Source organism: Falco rusticolus, chromosome 12 (genome assembly GCF_015220075.1).
Source record: "Falco rusticolus isolate bFalRus1 chromosome 12, bFalRus1.pri, whole genome shotgun sequence".
In the NCBI taxonomy this organism is placed as follows: Eukaryota; Metazoa; Chordata; class Aves; order Falconiformes; family Falconidae; genus Falco; species Falco rusticolus.
In genome coordinates, this window is record NC_051198.1 from 7,861,067 (window position 1) to 7,879,501 (window position 18,435).

The following is an 18,435-nucleotide window of genomic DNA, read 5'->3' on the forward strand; positions in this document are numbered from 1 at the left end:
TCAAAACATTACCGCTCTTCATGCATTCGTTTTCTTCTACTGGCCAAAAAAGCTGTTTGTGACTTGAGACTCTCAGAGACCTTTGAAAGCAGAGAACTGGTTCCCCACCACCACCCACCCTGCCCCAGCTGGATCTATAGGCTCAGTGCAGGTCAAAAGTGCAGGACAGAAAGTATGCATCCATTAAAATTAACTAGAACTCCCCCTAAATAAATAAGCAAACCCCCCAAATAACCCAACTTTGACAGAAAGATGTGTAGAACTTTTTTCTCTGTTTCTCAGTAGTAGCTCTACAGTTCCCTCTCATAGCAGGTTAAATTGAGCCCACTGGGGTCATTGGGACATTTGTCCCTATAAAGTCTGTGAAAGCCCCTACTTTCCTCTAATGATAGACACCATTTCTAAAAGCATAAAACCTCTCATGTTCTGGAGCTGAAAGCATAACTGGAAGCTGGAAGCCTGGTTTTCTAAAAGTGCTGTTAGGGGCAGATTGGCGTTTGCTGAGTCCCACACTGGGCTGTCACAGCAGATCTTTGCTGGCATCGCTTGACCCTTCCCAGCTCCCGCGGGGCAGCTGGGCTGGGCTGCTCCCAGCGAGGGTGCTGGGCACGGAGACCCGTGGAAGTTAGCTGACAGCATGAATAACTGGCTGTAGGGGCAAGGTCAAAGCATCTGATAACTGGGGCTTCTAGTACTTTCCAACACTAACTGCAAGACGTATTAATTTTGTCTGTCAAAAAGAGACTAAAGCAGTACTTAGGAGCTGAAGATTATTCATTTAAACCATGAAAAGGCTGAAGTTAGAGTGATGGATGTTTTGGAGGATGCAAGAGGAGACTAAAGTTATATTTAAATATGAATCCACTGTGAAGCTGTCATAACACCCCTTACAATAAAAACTGAAATTGCTGAGCTGCAAGATTTGTTTTCTGAAACTATACTTAGGACGTAACCAGTCTTCTGCTTCTGTGGTATTTCTCAGATTAGGGAATTTAATCTTTTTGAGCTTTGTTGTTTAGTCAGTACTGACCCTCATGGTGGCTGTGGCATGAGAGCTTTCCATGCAGCCCTGAGTTTTGGCTTGATCCCATGGGAGGTTCGTAGGTTGTATGAAAGGGGCTCGAACATCCAAATGGACATCCTCTGGAATTATTGACTTGGGAGAACAGGAAATACAGGTTAAGTGCATTTATTCTTCTCAAGACTCCTTTGGGTCTACCAATGGTTGAATTTATCTTCATGAAAGGATGTTTTGCATGCCGGACGTAATGTATTTTGAAGCTCAGCTTGAATGAGATTGCAGTGATAGAGTATATATTAACATCCTCTCTTTTATAAAATGAACATGGACCGTTTCATTTCTACTTTAGCTTTTTTTCCTTCATTTTAAAGAACTACATTAGATGCTTCAAAGAAATACTGTTTTGTTCTTCTAAGGATTAATTTGGAAATTGTAATGGTGGAACATATAATTTGATTGCATTATTAACAGTTGATTTCATCCCGCCATATGAGATACAGTTAGTGTGGGTGTCATGGAAATTTTATTCACTTCATTACAGGGGAGGTACCCATGATGATGATAGTGGTATCCCTCACTAACACGTACAACTGATTTTTATGTTTTTTCTTGTAGGACCGATTGCAGCTGTTATAGCCATAATTCTTTTAAAAAGTGTCTAATAAATACATTTCAAGAGGTGTACTTAAAAACTGTAATGTGAATTGAAAGTATAGATACATTGCTGTATCTTGGGGGGGGGGGCAGGGAAAAGTGACAGGGGTTTTGGCAAATCTTTTTTTGTCACAGTCTTGCCTTTATTTGCTTCCTTGTGATTAATGTTTCTTGTTTGTTAGGTTTCTTAGGGTTTTATGTTGTTGGTTTGGGTTCTCTCTCCGCGCCCCCCCCCCCCCCCCGTTGTCTCCTCTTATTCTAATTGTTGATCTTGCAGAGGAAAAACAACTTTTATCATGAATGGAGCGGACAAAAAAGGGATCAGCTGGTAAGGAGTTACTGGTAATAGATCAATGCTTCTAGACTATTTAAATTCTTTCCCCATTTTATTCAGTGGAGGTTTTATTAGTGCTTCAAAAGTCAGAACCTTCAGGGTTTGTGAGCTACTTCTCTGCAACGTTCCGTTCCCCATCTTCTAAGAGAAGAAAAGTCTAGGCAAAACTTGGGAAAAGATTGGATAAAATAGCCTATTGACTGTTTATGATAAAGCAGCTGGGAGTGGGTAAGGATATATGAGGACATCTTATCTAAGTCTAGAACTTTTAAAAGCTTTGATTGAGTTGTATTGTCCTATTTAAATACACTTGATCACCTTAAGGCTACAATCATTTAAATGTTCAAAGCCAGGTATTTTTGAACAAAGGTTGTGAATAAGTGACTTGCTTTTACCATAAGGGATTCTTTATCCTAGGAGTTTGTATCTTGATATCCTTGATTAGATAGTCCCTTCAGGAGAGGACTGTAGACTCAGATACAGGCTTGGTGTGTTTGCTCATCAAGATACTACTGCTTTCTGCTGTTCTTTACAAAGGAAGGGGATTTTTATATAGGCTTAAAGACTTCATGACTGCAGACATCTTGGCGCAGAAGGAGACCTTGTGAAAAGCACCTGTGTTGTCTTGCAACAAAATGGTCTTTTTTTTTTTTTAAAGACATATTTCTTTAGGAACATACATGGTTTGCCTGTTGGTAAAGTTTATATAGTTCATCTTGCCATGTTTCTGTGCAGATTCCAGGATGCTGGAATCTGGTATGCCAGATACCAATACTGCTATGGTATTGCCCCCCCTGCCCTCCAATTCCATTATTAGTGAACACAATTAATTAAAAACTTGTCTCGGGATTCACAAATTTCCTTTTTGGAGGATTACGATTTTTGTCTGCAATGAGCCAGAATTCCTCTTTTCCACAATGTGCATTACAAAATACAAAGCGGATGGGTGAATTCAGCAAAAATGAAATAATATGTTCCAAAATTTTTAGACTTTTAAGTGCCGGTATCTGTCTTACTAGTACCAATCCTTGCTTTATGGCAGTTGGCTTTCACTTACTGCAGTGATCGCAGTCTCTTCCAGTAAAGTTCACCAGCATACTCCTACCCCTTTTTTGTACAGATCAGATGGCCTTGCAGTATTAGTAAAATGTAAACTAGCAGTTTAAATGAGATTACTGGGATTAGTCATCTGGACAGAGAAGATTTAAAGTGGCCTTGGTTGAGGTCCTTAAAATTGTGAAGTAGACAGTAAAGCCGTTATGGTCCAAGTGGAAAAATTATAAAAATAAATTAAGTTGCAATGAAAGAACGGATTTGTTTCATGTTTTGATTATGTCAAAAGAAATAAAAGCATGATACTACCTTGTATTTTTCTGATCAGCATAGAAGCTTCCTTGTGGCAAAAGATAAGAGAAACATGCCAGGAAATAATTGCTTTTTAAAAAAAGAGTTTCATAACACTAAGGAATACTTTTGCTGTGGAGGAAAGCATGCATACTTTCTAGATATTTCTATATAACTCTGTGTGCATCTCACAGACTTGTTTAAGAGACTTTCAATCTCAGTATTTTTATAGCATATAGAAGAAAGCATTTCAACTAGCACTCCTTTTGTTTTAGGGATTCTTTCCTTTGTGTCTCAATCCTGGACTTCTTTGTTAGAATCCGTTCTCCTCCTGGTGTTATTCCTCAGTTTGCTTTCCACCAGAGTGTTCTTCTACACTTAAGATGTTTATTTCCATGTTTTCCCTTGGCTTCTCCTTCCTTAGCATGGACTGATAGAACAATTTTGTTTTGGAGACATGGCAAGAAAAGAGTGTGGCTCCTAGCCTACTTTTTTCCCCATGTGCATGGACAGCTCCCCTATGCTTGAATTATTAGTTTCTTTCTTTGGTGAGAAAGACAGAATTAAGCCGTCCCAGGTGGTGCTTGTTTTGCTTTTCCATTGCTCTGTGCAGCAAGCATTTGACCAAAAGACTGAGTAGGAAATACAACTTAAGACTCAGTGGAGCTACACAGGTCCTGTGTAATCTAGGCTTTGTAATACTGAAGTAATAAACTCTTCCTCCAATTTCACACCTTGGAAATCATCTGCACTGAGTTTTATTCTTGGCTTGTGGCTTGCTGTTTCCACCTCCTCAGTCTGATAGTTGTTGTCTAAGGATTATTAGAATTTGTCTTTATTTTCAGTCATTTTTTCTCCCTCGTGCAGTATCAGACTGTTGCCACCCAGTATTCTTGTGTTACCACGTGTAGCTTTTCTCCTTTGTTCTGGTATAAGAAGTAAGGGGTTTTTTTTCGTTGTAATTTTCAGTAATTAAACTGATTAGAATTAAACTGGTGGGGAAACTGCATTTGATTACAGAGGCAATACAGAGGAGGTAAAACTCATCTAACTAGGTTCCTTTCCAGCCTTTAGGCTTTTAATAGCTAAGTTAATTTCCTAGAGGAATATGGGCTGATTGAAGGAAAAACTATAATCATTAATTGCGGTACATTTAATTTGTTTGAAGTATAAAGAAAAGACTGCCTGAGACTTTAGGGGAAGAAAAGAGCCATGCTCCCGCACAGTCACTTATTCCAGCCAGAGGAGTGGGTTTTTTTCTGCCTGTAACAAATCCGGGTAAATTTTTTGACTCTTTGTGGGTTTTATACTTGGTAGGAGTGATATCCTTAGATCACAACATTATTAGAGATAAATTGACAGGACATCTCTTCCTGAGAATCATGGCCATAAATTTATGCTATGTATATAGTAGTGTAGGTTTTGTATTGTAATCTCTCTGATGCTTCAGAGAGAAAATATTTTCTCTAGCTATCCAGTGAACCGTTTCTTTGCTAACGTGGTTATAGAATATAAGATTGCTATAGTTGCTTTCAAAGAGAAAACATAATTTTCCATATTCAATGAAGTTTTTTTTTTTAAAAATGTCATTTAATTTCTTTCTCCCTGATGATTAAAGCAGGTGGCTGGTGTTCTGGGACCTCTCTCTATTAATTGCCACTAGAGAAGTAATTTTATATAGAGCTTTAAAAGATGATTCATCTTTTTCTTTTCTGAACAGCTATAAAAACATACTTTACCTGCCTTACGGATGTGTATATGTAGCTAAAGGTGCCTGTAATATCCTTTGACATTACTGGTCTGTGTATTCATTAAAGCAGCATTTGTACTAACATTTGCCTAATTCTGTCTTTATTGTCTTCGTACATTTTTCAAAAGTACTCAGCTGACTCATAAATCATGCTAGTAGTATACGGAATAATGAAATGAAATGTTTGCTTTACACAAATTAGATTATAGCATCTCTGTTTGTGTCTCCTAGATGTGGAATAGGTCACTGTGCATTCCATGCTAATCCTGGATTCCAAAGGTCTATATGAAAGCTTGGAGCTTCTTAGAATTTTGAATTTTTTGATATAAACTATAGAAGGAATGATAACTCATTAAAATGCCAACTTAGTGAGGACATGTTTTCAGAAAATTGCTCTAGATGAGCTGTATGCATTGCAATGTTTGGGAGAAAAATGACTAAACTTGGACCACACTCATTCATCCTAATGTGGTTTTTGTGCCACATCTATTTTTCTCCCTTTTTGCCTTACAGAAAGATAGGTAAACAAAAGCATAGATGCGCTTATTTGAACAACACCTAAAAAATACTCAGTAATAGGGAAAAAAGGAGCAGCATATTCTGAAGTGATTAATTATCTTTCCCAAATTTTTCTTTGGTCTGATTGTACAAATTGTTTGTAGGATTTTTTTTCTTTGTTTCCCATGTCATAAGCTCTGATTAGTAAGCCATCGTCCTTTTTATTGAAGCTCTCTGTGAGAATACCTTTAACAGTTAGGTGCTATGGTATACAAAAAGCTTGTGATTGAGTTGTGGCAAAGAGTCAAACTTGTTTGCTTATTTGTTTTACACAGTAGTACTGCTCTTTAGTCAATGGGCAAAGTGTTATTTGAAGCAATGAAAGAAAATGTTAGCAAAAATAGCAAGTGCCAGCAGTTCTTGCTGTTTTGAGTAGTGGTTGTAGCTGAAATCATTTGTGGTGGAAGTGCTTGTGGTGGTGGTGATTAACCACAAGCATCAGCCACCAGAGCATGAATTCATGTTATCCACCTTAGGTTCACAAAACACAGATGTCCCACATTGCCACCTGACAGTGCCTGCCTCTCGGCACTGGCCATTTAGGGAATCAGTCTTCCACATGCGGTCTTCTGATCTGCATCCAACAGTCTTGTCTGCTCTAGACAACTGAAATATATTGTCTAACTGGGAATAGCCCCACTTCAACAGGTAGCATGAGTCCTGCCCAATATAGGCAACATTTCCTTATCTACAGTTGACCAGTGGAATTAGCAGGAAGCAAGAATGTGTAATTCTAGGGATGACACTTTGGAGCATATATGATCAAGCTATTGATTAGGTGTTGCAGCCTGATGATTTCTCTTTCTGCCTGGCATTATTGGTGTGTGACAGTGCAGCCAGCCTACCCTTCTGTTGTGCTTCAGAGAAAATGAAGGATTCTTGTCCGGCCTAACCTCAGTTAATTTTTCATCAAAGCCTGAATACCACTTCTGCCAGATATTATCTGCTTGAATGCACAGTCTTATAACAACAGTGCCTATTTGCTGCATTTTATTTTTTATGTTTATAATAGCGTTAATCTCCTTCATCATTAAGAACTGCCTGTAATCTTAGTGTTAGAGAAGTATCTCGAGAGTATAATAAACCTGACTCCTTGCTTTATTTCTCATGGCGCCATGGGGTACCCAAGGAGCAGGTACGCAGCTGACTTGCAGGCAAATGAGGTGGAGAGCACTGTGTGGTAGGCAAGGAACTGAGCAGTATGGCTCCAACCTGACGAGTGCTGAGATAAATCATGAACTGTGAGCATCTGCAGCTGGGAAAGAGTAGAAACCCCCAACAAGCTGAGAGGAACAAAGAATTGTCCCACACAATCTGAAATCCTGTCATTGCCACGGATTGCATCTGGGCTCTTGGCTCTGTCACGCGTTTGAAAATACCTACAGACCTTCACATTGTTTTGATTACTCGTGATCTCCTTTTACTTTAAAGATCCTGAGTAGAGGTTTTTAAGTTTTCAGGACACGTGAGAATGGTAAGCTAACAGTAAAAATACATTTTTTCTGAATTTTTTCAAACTTTAGATTATCTTTTTCCATTTTAAGAGATGTCATGGATTATATGTTCCAGGAACAGTAAAATGGAGAGGATAACTGATCTCCCTGTGACTAAGGTGACTTACTTTTATCATAAAAGGGGCAATTTCTGATTTCTCTGATAGAGTAAGTTGATGGCTACACTGTATTCTTAATATCTTTTATGGTCTTCTCAAGATTTTTTTTTTTCATTTATTTTTCAGCTTATAGATGGTAACTTTTTGAAAGAATTAATTAAGATAAAGTATGGATAGTGTATTTGACAACAGTACACAAAGATTTGAGACAATATGCATCGGCACTGTGTGAGACATCCAGTCCATATTTTACTGCAAGCATTATTCCTGGTTTGACTGAAATACTGAGGTTATTAAGTTCCACTTTCCCTTATAAAGGAATACATGACCATAGTTATACAAATATTTAGCCCTATAGCAACAGTTTGGGCCTGTGCTTGAAAACAAAAAAAGTACAGTAAAATACATAACCAGATTCTCTGTTTCTTCTGTAATGTGGCTCACACTGACCACAGTGGGAGCTGGTTCTAATTTCAGGATATGTAGAGAAAGGATCATTAGAGAAGTTATACAACACGTTCATATGCAGAGCGTGTTACGTTCACCCAGTTGGATACATTTTAAAGTAGACCTTACTTCAATCCTTTACTTGCAGGCTCCTTAAATCCTACATGTCTGCGCTAGTTGCTTGCAGGAGCTTGTAATTCGCTGTCAAAACCTTCCTTCCAGGCTGCTCTTGCAAAAACAGTGCAATAACACCTTGCCTTCCTCTAACTTTGTGGCAAAATTTGCAAGTGAAGTCTTGTCTGCTTAGCTGGAAAAAAATGTGAGGGCTGTTTTGGCAGGGCATGAGGTGTGCCTTTTTTTTTTTTTTCCCCCCTCCTCCTTTCTTTTTTCATCTTCTTTTTCTTTTTTTAAACTGAATATTGTTCATTAGTGTTAATACCCTAAGAAAAAACAGTGGTGTGGGCACTCAGTTTTATTTGAAAACATGCCCACTGAGGTCAGCCCTGCAGCTGTAGCCAGGATTGACCTTGCTTAGACTGCCTTTGAGTAAATCAGAAGCACCGCAGGGTGTGCCTACACCACAGGGTACCTCTTACTGCTGTTACCCTGCGCGTACTGCTGTCGGGGCAAGGCCCCAGGTAGCTTCTTTTCAGCAGTTGCCTTTGGTTTCATAATGAGGTAGGTTTTTTTATTGTTTTGTAGCCTGAATGTTGAATATTAATGTTTTAAGACTGAAAGATGTTAGCTTTTATCACCTTTTGATTTCTTTTTGATTTTCAGAGCGTAATTGTTGCTTTATTAAAACTTTATCCAATCAGATGTTTTCCCTCTTGAAGTAAAATATTATGCAATTACTTCCTTGTGAAGGAAATTGAAATTAAATCTTATGAATAGCTACACCATAAGTACCATACCAATGTTTTAAAAATATTTAAAAAAAGACAAAAAAGCTCATAGGGTAGTGTTCTTGTGTACAGGTAGACTTTGGGAGGTTCAGTGCTGGTTGTAAATTTGAAAAGATAAAAGCAAAGAAAGCGCAAAGAAATCACAAAGAATTCATTCTGGGTTTTTTTTCTGTTTTCCAGATAACATGTTCTCGTGCCTTTGGGATACTGAAAAGATGCATGAATTATATAAATTTCACTAATTATTTTGAAAGAATTACTACCAAAACTGCTTTTCTAATTGTGCAGGTAGAACCTACGACTACCTGTTATTCTATTTTGCGTAGGTTTTTAAATATTGGTGATGACTCGACTTTAATGGATTAATTATATACTACAGCACTTTGATTCCCTTTAATGTTACATTTACAAACCACACAAATGGCCCAAATTACGAGATGAAGAATTGGCTGTAGCAGACCTGAATATTTTTTTCCTCATTATTCTCCCCCGAAATAAGTTCCTGTTGTTTTATGTTTCAACTCGGCTGTATTCTAAACTACCTTGATGATCTAGAAGGCAACATTAAGTGGTTGAGCAAACCACGAATTGACACACAAAATGGATGAAATCGTAATTCATAGCTTTCTCTTTAGCATCAGGTAGTGTGTGACAATTTATCAACCTGTGTTTCAGAATGAAATTATTCCTGCTTTGCACCTTTCTCCCGTTTGCCAGAAAAAAAATGAGATAAGTGTGAACTCTGCAAAGGGGTTCACACAAAACATGATGATGGACGTTTCTGTGCTTGCCAGCCAGTTTTAGCCTTTTCTAGCTTCCTCCCTTCAAACTACAGCTTCTGATTCAACAGGTCTGTGTTCTCCCTCCCAGGGATGAGATCAGCCTCATCAAACAGGTTCTTCTAACTGTCCTTCACAAGGTGCTGGCGGGAAACCTTTTCCTTTTGCATCACTTTCTTTCCTTTGATTTGGAATAGATGTTTCTGTCTAGCTGAAAATGATACCAGTGGATGGGTATGAAGGCTATTAATTTCATTGCTATGAATGTGTGAACTGAAGTTTTTGTGGGATTTCACCTGGAAATGTTTTGTGGAGTTGTGTTTGGGACTGAAGATTTTCATGATGAATACCATTCTTAAAAATGAGTTAATCTGTTTTTTTGCATATTCTTTCAAGTTACATTTTTTTACTGTGGTTGGTTGACTTCCCCACCAAGAAGCAATTGTGGTGATTTAGAGTCCTCAGGCTAATGTAAAATTTAGGCTCCTATTAAAGTTGGAGCCTAATCTTCAGTCCATATGGAAGTTTATACAGCACCGTTTAGGAAGTACTCTAGGCCAAATGCCTTCCCTCATGTGTTTTTCTCAGTATGTGTTAGTCAACTTCAATTTCTGTTAATTTTCTCTCACTCTGCATTAAAGCAATTAGTGTATTTCACTGCAAGGTAAAAACCTGTCATTTTTTCTCCTTCTACTTTGAAGGTATGCCTCTGATGTACTCTAAATTTTAAATGCCAGATGATAGCTGTGTGCTTATACCTATACTGCCTTCACAGGACACTGATACGCTGCTGCTGGCTGCTTCCTTGCCTGCATTCGTTTTTGTGGGTTTGGTGTTCGGTTTTTTTTTCCCCTCTTCATATCAGATTTCAGAGATTTTTCTGCATATGACTGATTGAGCTTAATGGGTATAATACATAATTTCTAAAAATAGCTTTCTTGCATAAATACACATTATATATTGAGTTGGTAATGTATTATAAGGAGAACAATAACTGAAAAGTTTCAACAGTTATTGTTTCCTTATTGAATTCAGATTGTTGTGAAGGCAATTTCCTTGACAGCATCAACTCCAGAGCACTTATTAGTATGCTGATGTTTTTTGTTTCCTTAATCTACCTATGAAATACCCTTTACAAGCTTGAAGTGGGAGATAAATGACTACTTTATTTGCAAAGATGGCAAAATTTATTTTTAAGAATTTGTTCTCAATACAGAATTTGTGAGGGGGGAATAGAACAGCACAGGTTGTATGACAAGTAAACCACGAAGCCGTTTTATAAAGCATGTACTTTTAATTGCACAAAGCATTCAGTTAGGTCTTGTTTATCTTTAAAGCAGGACAAATTTGTAGTGTACATATTCAGTATCTGAGAAAAAGGTAAGGCATTGAAAATTCAGTCCCTTTTTTTTTTTGTCTCCCACATCATCTGGTTTGCTAACACAGATAGTGGAAGCTTCACAAACTGAATTGTTTGGACTCATTTGGTCATGCTTCTTGACATCTTGGCTATTTAGAAAGAGAGCTTGAAGTTGGTGATTTTTACTAACATTCGCTTCTATTTACAGAGGTTTTTTATGGGCATAAGAGGAGATTTCTTAATACATGGAATCTCAAGTCTTTGTGTATTGAGGAGTATGATGTGCTGTCAATCACCCATTAAAGGCAAGCAAACCCCAAAATTATTTGGGTAAACTCTGAAGCATTTCAGGAGCCTTCAGGAGCAGAGTGGCTCAAGGCCAGGTCTTTGGCCAATGCAGGGATTGCTCCAAGGAGCTGTGGTGTCAGGGCTGGAGCGCGCAGAGCAGTGGGTCCTCTGGGGGTCTGACCCCCTGCCCTTGCACTCTGAGTGTAGCCATCTCCGTGAGGCTCCAGTTTGTGCATGAGCCAAAGGATTCCGTCCCAGTTTGGCCCTTTGGTGTTAGTCCAGAGCGGCAAAAGCCTTTTTCAGGTATGGAGAGAAGCAACTTTTTTGTAGAAATCTTCTGCATCGTAGAAAACAGTTATGTAAATTGCTGCTAACCATATTACGGAGCTGTTTCTGGTGTACAGTTGCATGCAGGTTATATATATATATTTATAAAAATAACACTCTCCATATTGAGTAAGCATCAGAAGGCTGTATTTACAGAAGGCATATAGGTGTCTGAAGATGCTAATAGTGGTACTTATGGATGTACCTAAACGTTTGAAGTCAACCTTATTTTGTAGGCTGGATGGTTTTCTAATTTCAAGTAGTCTCTGCTTTGCACCATTAAGCAGTTACATAACTTTTCAAATCTGGCCCAGTCTGTTATTATAATGTTATTTTACCTCTTCTGATTGCTGTGGCTTTGTGTGCAAGGAGGTATTTTGAGTAAAGTTAATTATAGTGGTGACTGTATTGTAGTATATTGTGTATGGCTGTATTTTATTAACTGTGTATACTTCAAAATTACTTCATGATCTGTAAGCCTAACGCTTTTTACTTTAAGGCACCAAAAACCATCTCATGTTAAAAATGGCTGAATGTATAAGGTGCAGTTGTTAGCTCACTCCTCTGTTCTCTCTGCTTTCTTAAGAAAAGATCAAACAAAATGCAGTGACAGGTAAGGATGTCTCACAAAACATGTAGAAGAAATGTAGCTTCCCCTTCCATAAATTACTGGTACTCTGCTCACCAGCTGCCTGTTATGATGTTTTATTGATGAATAAAAATGGTGTCTGAGGCAATAGAATGTCTTGCATCTTACAACACTGCCAGTTATAAAGATGTCTTCTTGAATAAATTTCACAATTAGAAAGTATTGACAAAAATATTCAATCTTTTTTACATCAAAATAAGCTCAAACATCTGCTGCCAAAGTCAGACAATATCAAGTAATCTTTTAAAAGTGTATTTTTATTATACTGACAGATGCATGGCTGCATGACATAGATGTCAATTTAAGTTACTAGTGCCATTAATACTTGACAAAGACATGCTCCCAGAAGAATTTACGTTTTTAAAATGTTGTCAGATGAGTATATGCCAACAAAAAGTAACCAGAGTCATTCAGCTATGTTGTTAACAAAGCTAAAAGCATGTTATCTCCAGAGACATCACAAAAATTGGTATTCACATCTTTTCTATTTTCTAAATTCTGCAGAGTTGACAGCAGAAAAAATAATACTGTGTCTGCAAATGTCTGTTTAAGCAACCCGTACATACATCCTTTTTCACTTTTTATACCTTTTGGCTTACAGTGCAGAAAGATTTTCAGTTTCATTTGAGGTGAACTTCTTCAGCATTCATTTGGTTTCCGCAAAATGTCAAATAATCCTACTTCTTGGCAAGGATGCTTTTGTAAAGAGAACATTGAGGAAAATGTTAAGACCTGTGCCAGAGTTTCTGGTCTGCTTATACAGTCAAAAAAGTGTTGGAAAGCTATATGACTTAACTCATTACGAAGACTGAGATTTAAAACATTCGTGTCCAGTTCTTATTTGTCAAACATGCTGGTATATTCATTATTCAAATTTGTACATTTTAGTGTCCTGAGATTTCATTGTGGGTATTCTGTAATGAGAAACTAAGCTTACTTTAAATTCTTTCCTTCCAAGTCTTTTCTTTTTCTTTTCTCTTTTTTTCCTCTCTTCCCACAGAAGTGTTTTGGAAGGACTTTTGTTTCTTAGAGCAAGAGTGGAGTTTTCTGGGTAGACCTGACCTGTGTTAGCAGAGTTTGTTTAGCAGTGCTGTCCTGGTGCTGCTGCTCTATGTTAAAAAGCATAAAAGTCTAGTCTGATGAGGTGCCAGGTCACTTGAAACACTGAACTTCTGGTTGAATCTCAGGTCATAAACATCTCATTAAGGGCTAAATAGTTATACTCTGTGATAAGAGGCTGTTTTTTCTTTTAATTGGATTTATTTCTTTATAGTGGATTTTTTTCTTAGGGATGAGACTCAACTTTGTAGAAACACTTCTTACTGCTAATGATTCTACTGTACTAACAAAAATAAATCTAGAAGTAAAGGGCTGAAAGCCATGCTGCTACTTCTAGATTATTTCCCTTCGCTGTACTGAGGCAGACTGTGGAGGCGAGATGAGATCTGCCTATCAAAACGCAGAGTTCAATATTCCTTCTATAAACAGAGGTGAGCTGCAGCATCTCCTGTGCTGTGGTTTGTCTCATCCTGAAGCTACTACTATTTGAAGTACATCACAGGAACTGGTCCCCAGATATGTCTCCCCCCCCCCCCCCCCTTTTTTTTTTCGTAACTATTGTTTTTGTTTTTTTTTTTATTGAAGCTTGTGTTACTGGTGCAAGAAAAAATATTTAAAAGTATATGAGCTCTCACCTCTGCTGCCTCTTGCAGGCCATCACCAAGAGAGATGTTTTGGGTGGGGCTTTATCAATGTGTGTAATATTTCAATCTGACAAGGAAGTACGTAGTCTGCTGGCAGCCTGCCCACTCTGTGTCATCACTCCTCTTAGTATAAATGAGTACTTATTAAAATAATATTTCAAGGTTTGTATTGTAAACAGACTTTCAGAATTAATGCCCAGGAATGTATTGTACACTGTACTTAGTAAGGGGGCAATCTAGAAAGGTTGGGCCAATTGACTTGAAAGGGTAACATGGGGAATGAAATGAGGTGCAAGAAATCTTCACCTCACGTTCCTTTGGAACCCCTCTTATGCTTGTTTGTTTTCTTTTACTGTTCTTTGCCTTGGTAACTTGGTAGCAATTCAGACTTCCTCTTTGCTCCCACGCCAAGTCTTCTATAACTTCAGAATCTTGTGCAGTTCTGGAATCGTGAAATAAGGACAAGAGGTTAGTCAAGACGGATTTACTAATTGCCTACAAATGTTGTAATATGTGCTACCTAAGGCTGGGCATGCCCTGAGTTAGGTGGGAGAGTTGTGCACATGCACAGTGTAGTGGTGCAACCTGGGGAGCAGTTTGGACTGTGTGACGTTTGGTGGTTGAAAGCTTCTAGGATCCCACCGCCGGTTGCTCATACCTACCCATAGTTGAACCTCGACAGCAGGAGCCCCTTTCAAAGTGTTTTGCAAGCCTTGGTCATTTGGGAGCACTGATGGACAAAATGCAGCGGTGGATTAACACTGAGGGACTCAGAAGTGAGGCCGTGCTCGCTCCAACGTAATACGATGTGATTACAGCCATGGGACTGTGCTGACCTCCTCTCCAAGCTCTGGTTGGGGAAAAGTATTTCTAAGATGCTAAGTGACAGGTTACTTCCTTAATGGTAGGGCTTTCCCAAAGATGGGAAGAGAGGTATATTTTATTGAACCTTTCAAGTAAAGTCTGAAAAATCTGAAAGTAAAAGTTCTTGCTCTATGAGTGACACATTATCTTTCTGGAAAGGATATTATAAGTATGATTCAGTTGTGTTCTTTCCTTGCATCATAGGAAAGTGGTTTGATTTTCCTTCTAGTATGCAAGCATAATTCTTTAAAAAAACAGTGCCTGTAAATTATTACTGCAATTTCAATAGCTGTAGTAGATGCATTGCAGCCAAAAATCTATTTCAACTGTTTTTGCTGTTTCTATAGAGAAGTGTGCGATGCTGACTTATAGTATATGTTATTAACAAGTTTTAGAAAGATGAACATTGTCAGCAAAACTTAATGAGAGAAACATAATTCTCTGAGAAGCCATCGAATGAGAGTTTGCAATGGGGATGTTGGCTGAGTGTCAGAAGAAACTATTTTAGCAGTGGAAACTTTGGTTGCAGTGAGGTTTAGCAGGCCTTAGCAGTGTCTCTCAAGTCTCTCAAACTTAATAACTGAAATCCTAGAGTTTGACTCACTCAAGAATTAGAATGGTAATTGTAGGTGTATTCTACAATGCCAAAAAGAATAAGCTTGAACAGCAGACTCACAGCAGTAGATGACACTTTGTTACTTTTATTTTCTTCTGGTATAAAGTATGCTGAATTTTATCTTGGATAAACTCATATTGCAGGGAGGGTGATGCTGCCTGTTACAGGAGGCTTTTGGAAGCTGCTGTAAAAATATGTGGGCCTATTTTTAATTTGTTTCTTTCTTTAATAGTGAATTTCAGTGAGGGCAAGAATAGGTCAATTCAGAAAGATTGAAGTTCAGTGGCGGTCTTTGCAGTATGTCTGCACACATTTTTTCAAAGGCGGTTTATATATGGTGATATTTATTCCATGATAGCACTTTTATAGAGGATAGCCTATAGAGATGTTTATCAGGTATGGATGATCTTGTCCTTTTTTTCAGTTTTCCATTTTGTGCCTGTGCCTCTTGCTCCAATCTTTCTGTATCTTCAAACAGGCACTTCTTTGAAAATGGCTACAAATTACTTTGTTTTAGAAACAATGATTATTTAGAAAAAATGCCCCATTTTCCTCCATCTAATCTTCCAGAGTATTAGAACCAGACTTGGATCAGAAAGATGCACACAACATCTCTCTAGGTCTTGGTCTCAACGATTCACTCACTCAGCGTAGGAACAAGTAGTCCTAGGATGGATAACTGTATGTAGCTTGCAGTTTGATTTGATATGGTCAGCGATGCAGATATACAGCTACACATTTATTTCTTTAAAGAACATTGCATTTTGAATAAAATAGAGCTACTTATAGAGTCACTGTAAGATAATAGTATTAATGGTATATGTTTCTTTTAAAATCAGAGATCTTGGGTATGCTACTTTCATGGAAAAAATTAGCTTTTTGATAAAGACAGTTTTACTACAGTGTCAGCTGGCTGCAAGTGGTTGAGCTGAAAGGGATGATAAGTCAGAGATGTTTGTAGAATATCTGAAAAAAAATGATGAAGACAAAGGTAACTCATTTTTTTGCTAAAAGTCTCAAGCAAGTGATGGTAAAAACAACAGCAGAGACTTTGGTGTTTACAGTCTTCTATTTAGGAAGTGGAGGGAAATCACAGAAACAATAATGTCTAACAGTAAAAAGTTTGAACACTAGAAAATACCAGATTTATTCTGTGTATCTTGCCATCTATCCTTGTCTTACAGCAGGAAATGGTTAGATATAGCTTCTCCTTTACTTATCAGCAAGCAGTAAGAAATACTTGCTTCCAACCCTTATACTCTTGCTTTTATGCTGCGCTTTATCTATATTACTATATGACAGGGATTTCTCTTCCACACATCTAAAGGGCAGGTTTAGAAGCCTAGTCTTTCCTTCTGTTTTTGCCTAGGCAGTGAAGGGAGAATGTCTGGCATGGCTCCAATTGTACTAGCTTAATTTGAAGGACCATCTTGTATCACCATGCTCTGAAAATTGCTTTCCATAAGTGATTTATCCATTTCTGGCTTGGGTAGCTGGGTGGTTACAGTGCAGAGGCAATTAAGCATACTGAGTGAAATCCCAACTTAATTGCATACAATGGTAAAACACCCTTTTATATCAATGGGACCAAGGTTTCTCATCCTCCTCCTCAAAGGTCCCATGTCATAGAAGACAAGGGGAGGTAGTCAAAAGTTGCATCGAAGTCTACTTAAGTTTCTCTAAAATGAAAGACTTGTACTTAATTTGGTAATCACAAAGGAATGTGGTTTATAGAATTATAAATTCTGGATTGTCATTTCATAAGCTGTTCAACACATTAGCTTTAATAATTGTATTACTCTTATTTATTAGCTTCTCTGTTCAAAGATTGCAAAATATTGCAAAGGTAAAGACTGTGATTACAATTTACATAATTGATTGTTTTTACAATAGATGTTTTTGGATAAGTGAAGAGTGGCAAAGTTACTGAAATAATGGAAAATCTCTGGTGAAACATCATCTGTTTCAGTTCCATCTGTGTTTAGGAAGCTCGATGCTAACGATTCTCCTTTTGTTCTTCTTGCAGCTAATTCCAGCCTGCTTGGTGGTGGAGGAGGTGAGTCTTTCCTTAATGCTGTATTTGTTCTTAAATGTGAAATATATGCTGAACAAATGTAGTGTTTAGTTGGTTATAAAACAACATGTGGTAAGTTCAAAAGGTAGAAATGTAAAATTATGAGATGGGCAAACTCAACCAAAGTCCATAATGTTTCATATCATCAAGCGGCAGGGTTTGTGACTGCTGCTGAGTCCAGTTTCCCCGTGGGATTAGGCTAGGGCTGACTTGTATGAAGGAACTGGACTGCCTTATGTTAAACACAACATAAGTATTTAGGATTTTTAACTTACCTGAAGGGAATCTCGAATGGGCATTAAATAAACAGTTTTTTAAAATGTTAAATAATTAAACCACAGTAAAAAGTCATTTTAGTAAATTAGTGAGTCTTTATCTTTGTACTTTTTTTATATACTTGTTTGCTTACCCCCATTCTGTTTGGCAGAATACTTAAGTAGATTTCAAAACAAGTCTTTGATGCATGTAAAAGAGATGCTACCTATATGTCCTCTAGTAATACAGACATGCTCAAGTGCATATAGTATGTATTGTTTCCCTAATATATGGATGATGTTTTATTTCAGTCGATTAATGCTGTTTTGCTTTTTGCAATACTGTAGTACTGTGGCCATAAAAGCTTACATGAATGTTCACAATTCAGGGAAAAAAAACAACATGAAGAGCTGGATCTCAGTTTTCTGTGACTTCCCTTGCCTCCCAGAGGGAAGTAAAAGAGCTCATTTCTGGAAATTTCACAGTGCGGGAGCAGTACAGGCAGCAACTAATCTTTCTTCCTGGCTAGAGTTAAAAGGACTTGATGATCAGAGCTTACATATGCAAGGGTAAAGGAAAGGGCTCTGTAAAAAGACAGAGGAATGCTGTTGCTTGTGAGGCTTGAGGATAAGTTGTCAAAGCTTTTGTTTTAACAGCCTTGACGGAACAGGCAGCCCTTTTTTTGTGGACCGTGGAAAGGTGCTTAACAACTGCACCCGGGCATCTAAATAAAACTGTTCATGTTTCTCAGCTGTGTGTCTGGACATTAAAGTACAGGGAAGCCTTACCTGGTAATCCTGTTGGATTAATCTGTTTCTTTTGATTCGAGTTAGCTGTTTGCAGTATACCAAATTCTTCTTTGTTTAAAAGATAATCCTTGAAAAGGTAATCCTTC

General features: G+C 37.9%; 1 protein-coding gene across 2 annotated transcripts in view; it reads left to right on the top strand.

Moving 5' to 3' along the window:
* Positions 1-18,435, top strand: part of MACROD2 (mono-ADP ribosylhydrolase 2) — an 892,536-nt gene that overhangs the window by 177,377 nt on the left and 696,724 nt on the right. For both annotated transcript variants that reach the window (XM_037406063.1, XM_037406064.1), the window contains exon 4: positions 17,238-17,267. In XM_037406063.1, coding sequence (XP_037261960.1) covers positions 17,238-17,267 — 30 coding nt within the window. The remainder of the gene's footprint in view (positions 1-17,237; positions 17,268-18,435) is intronic.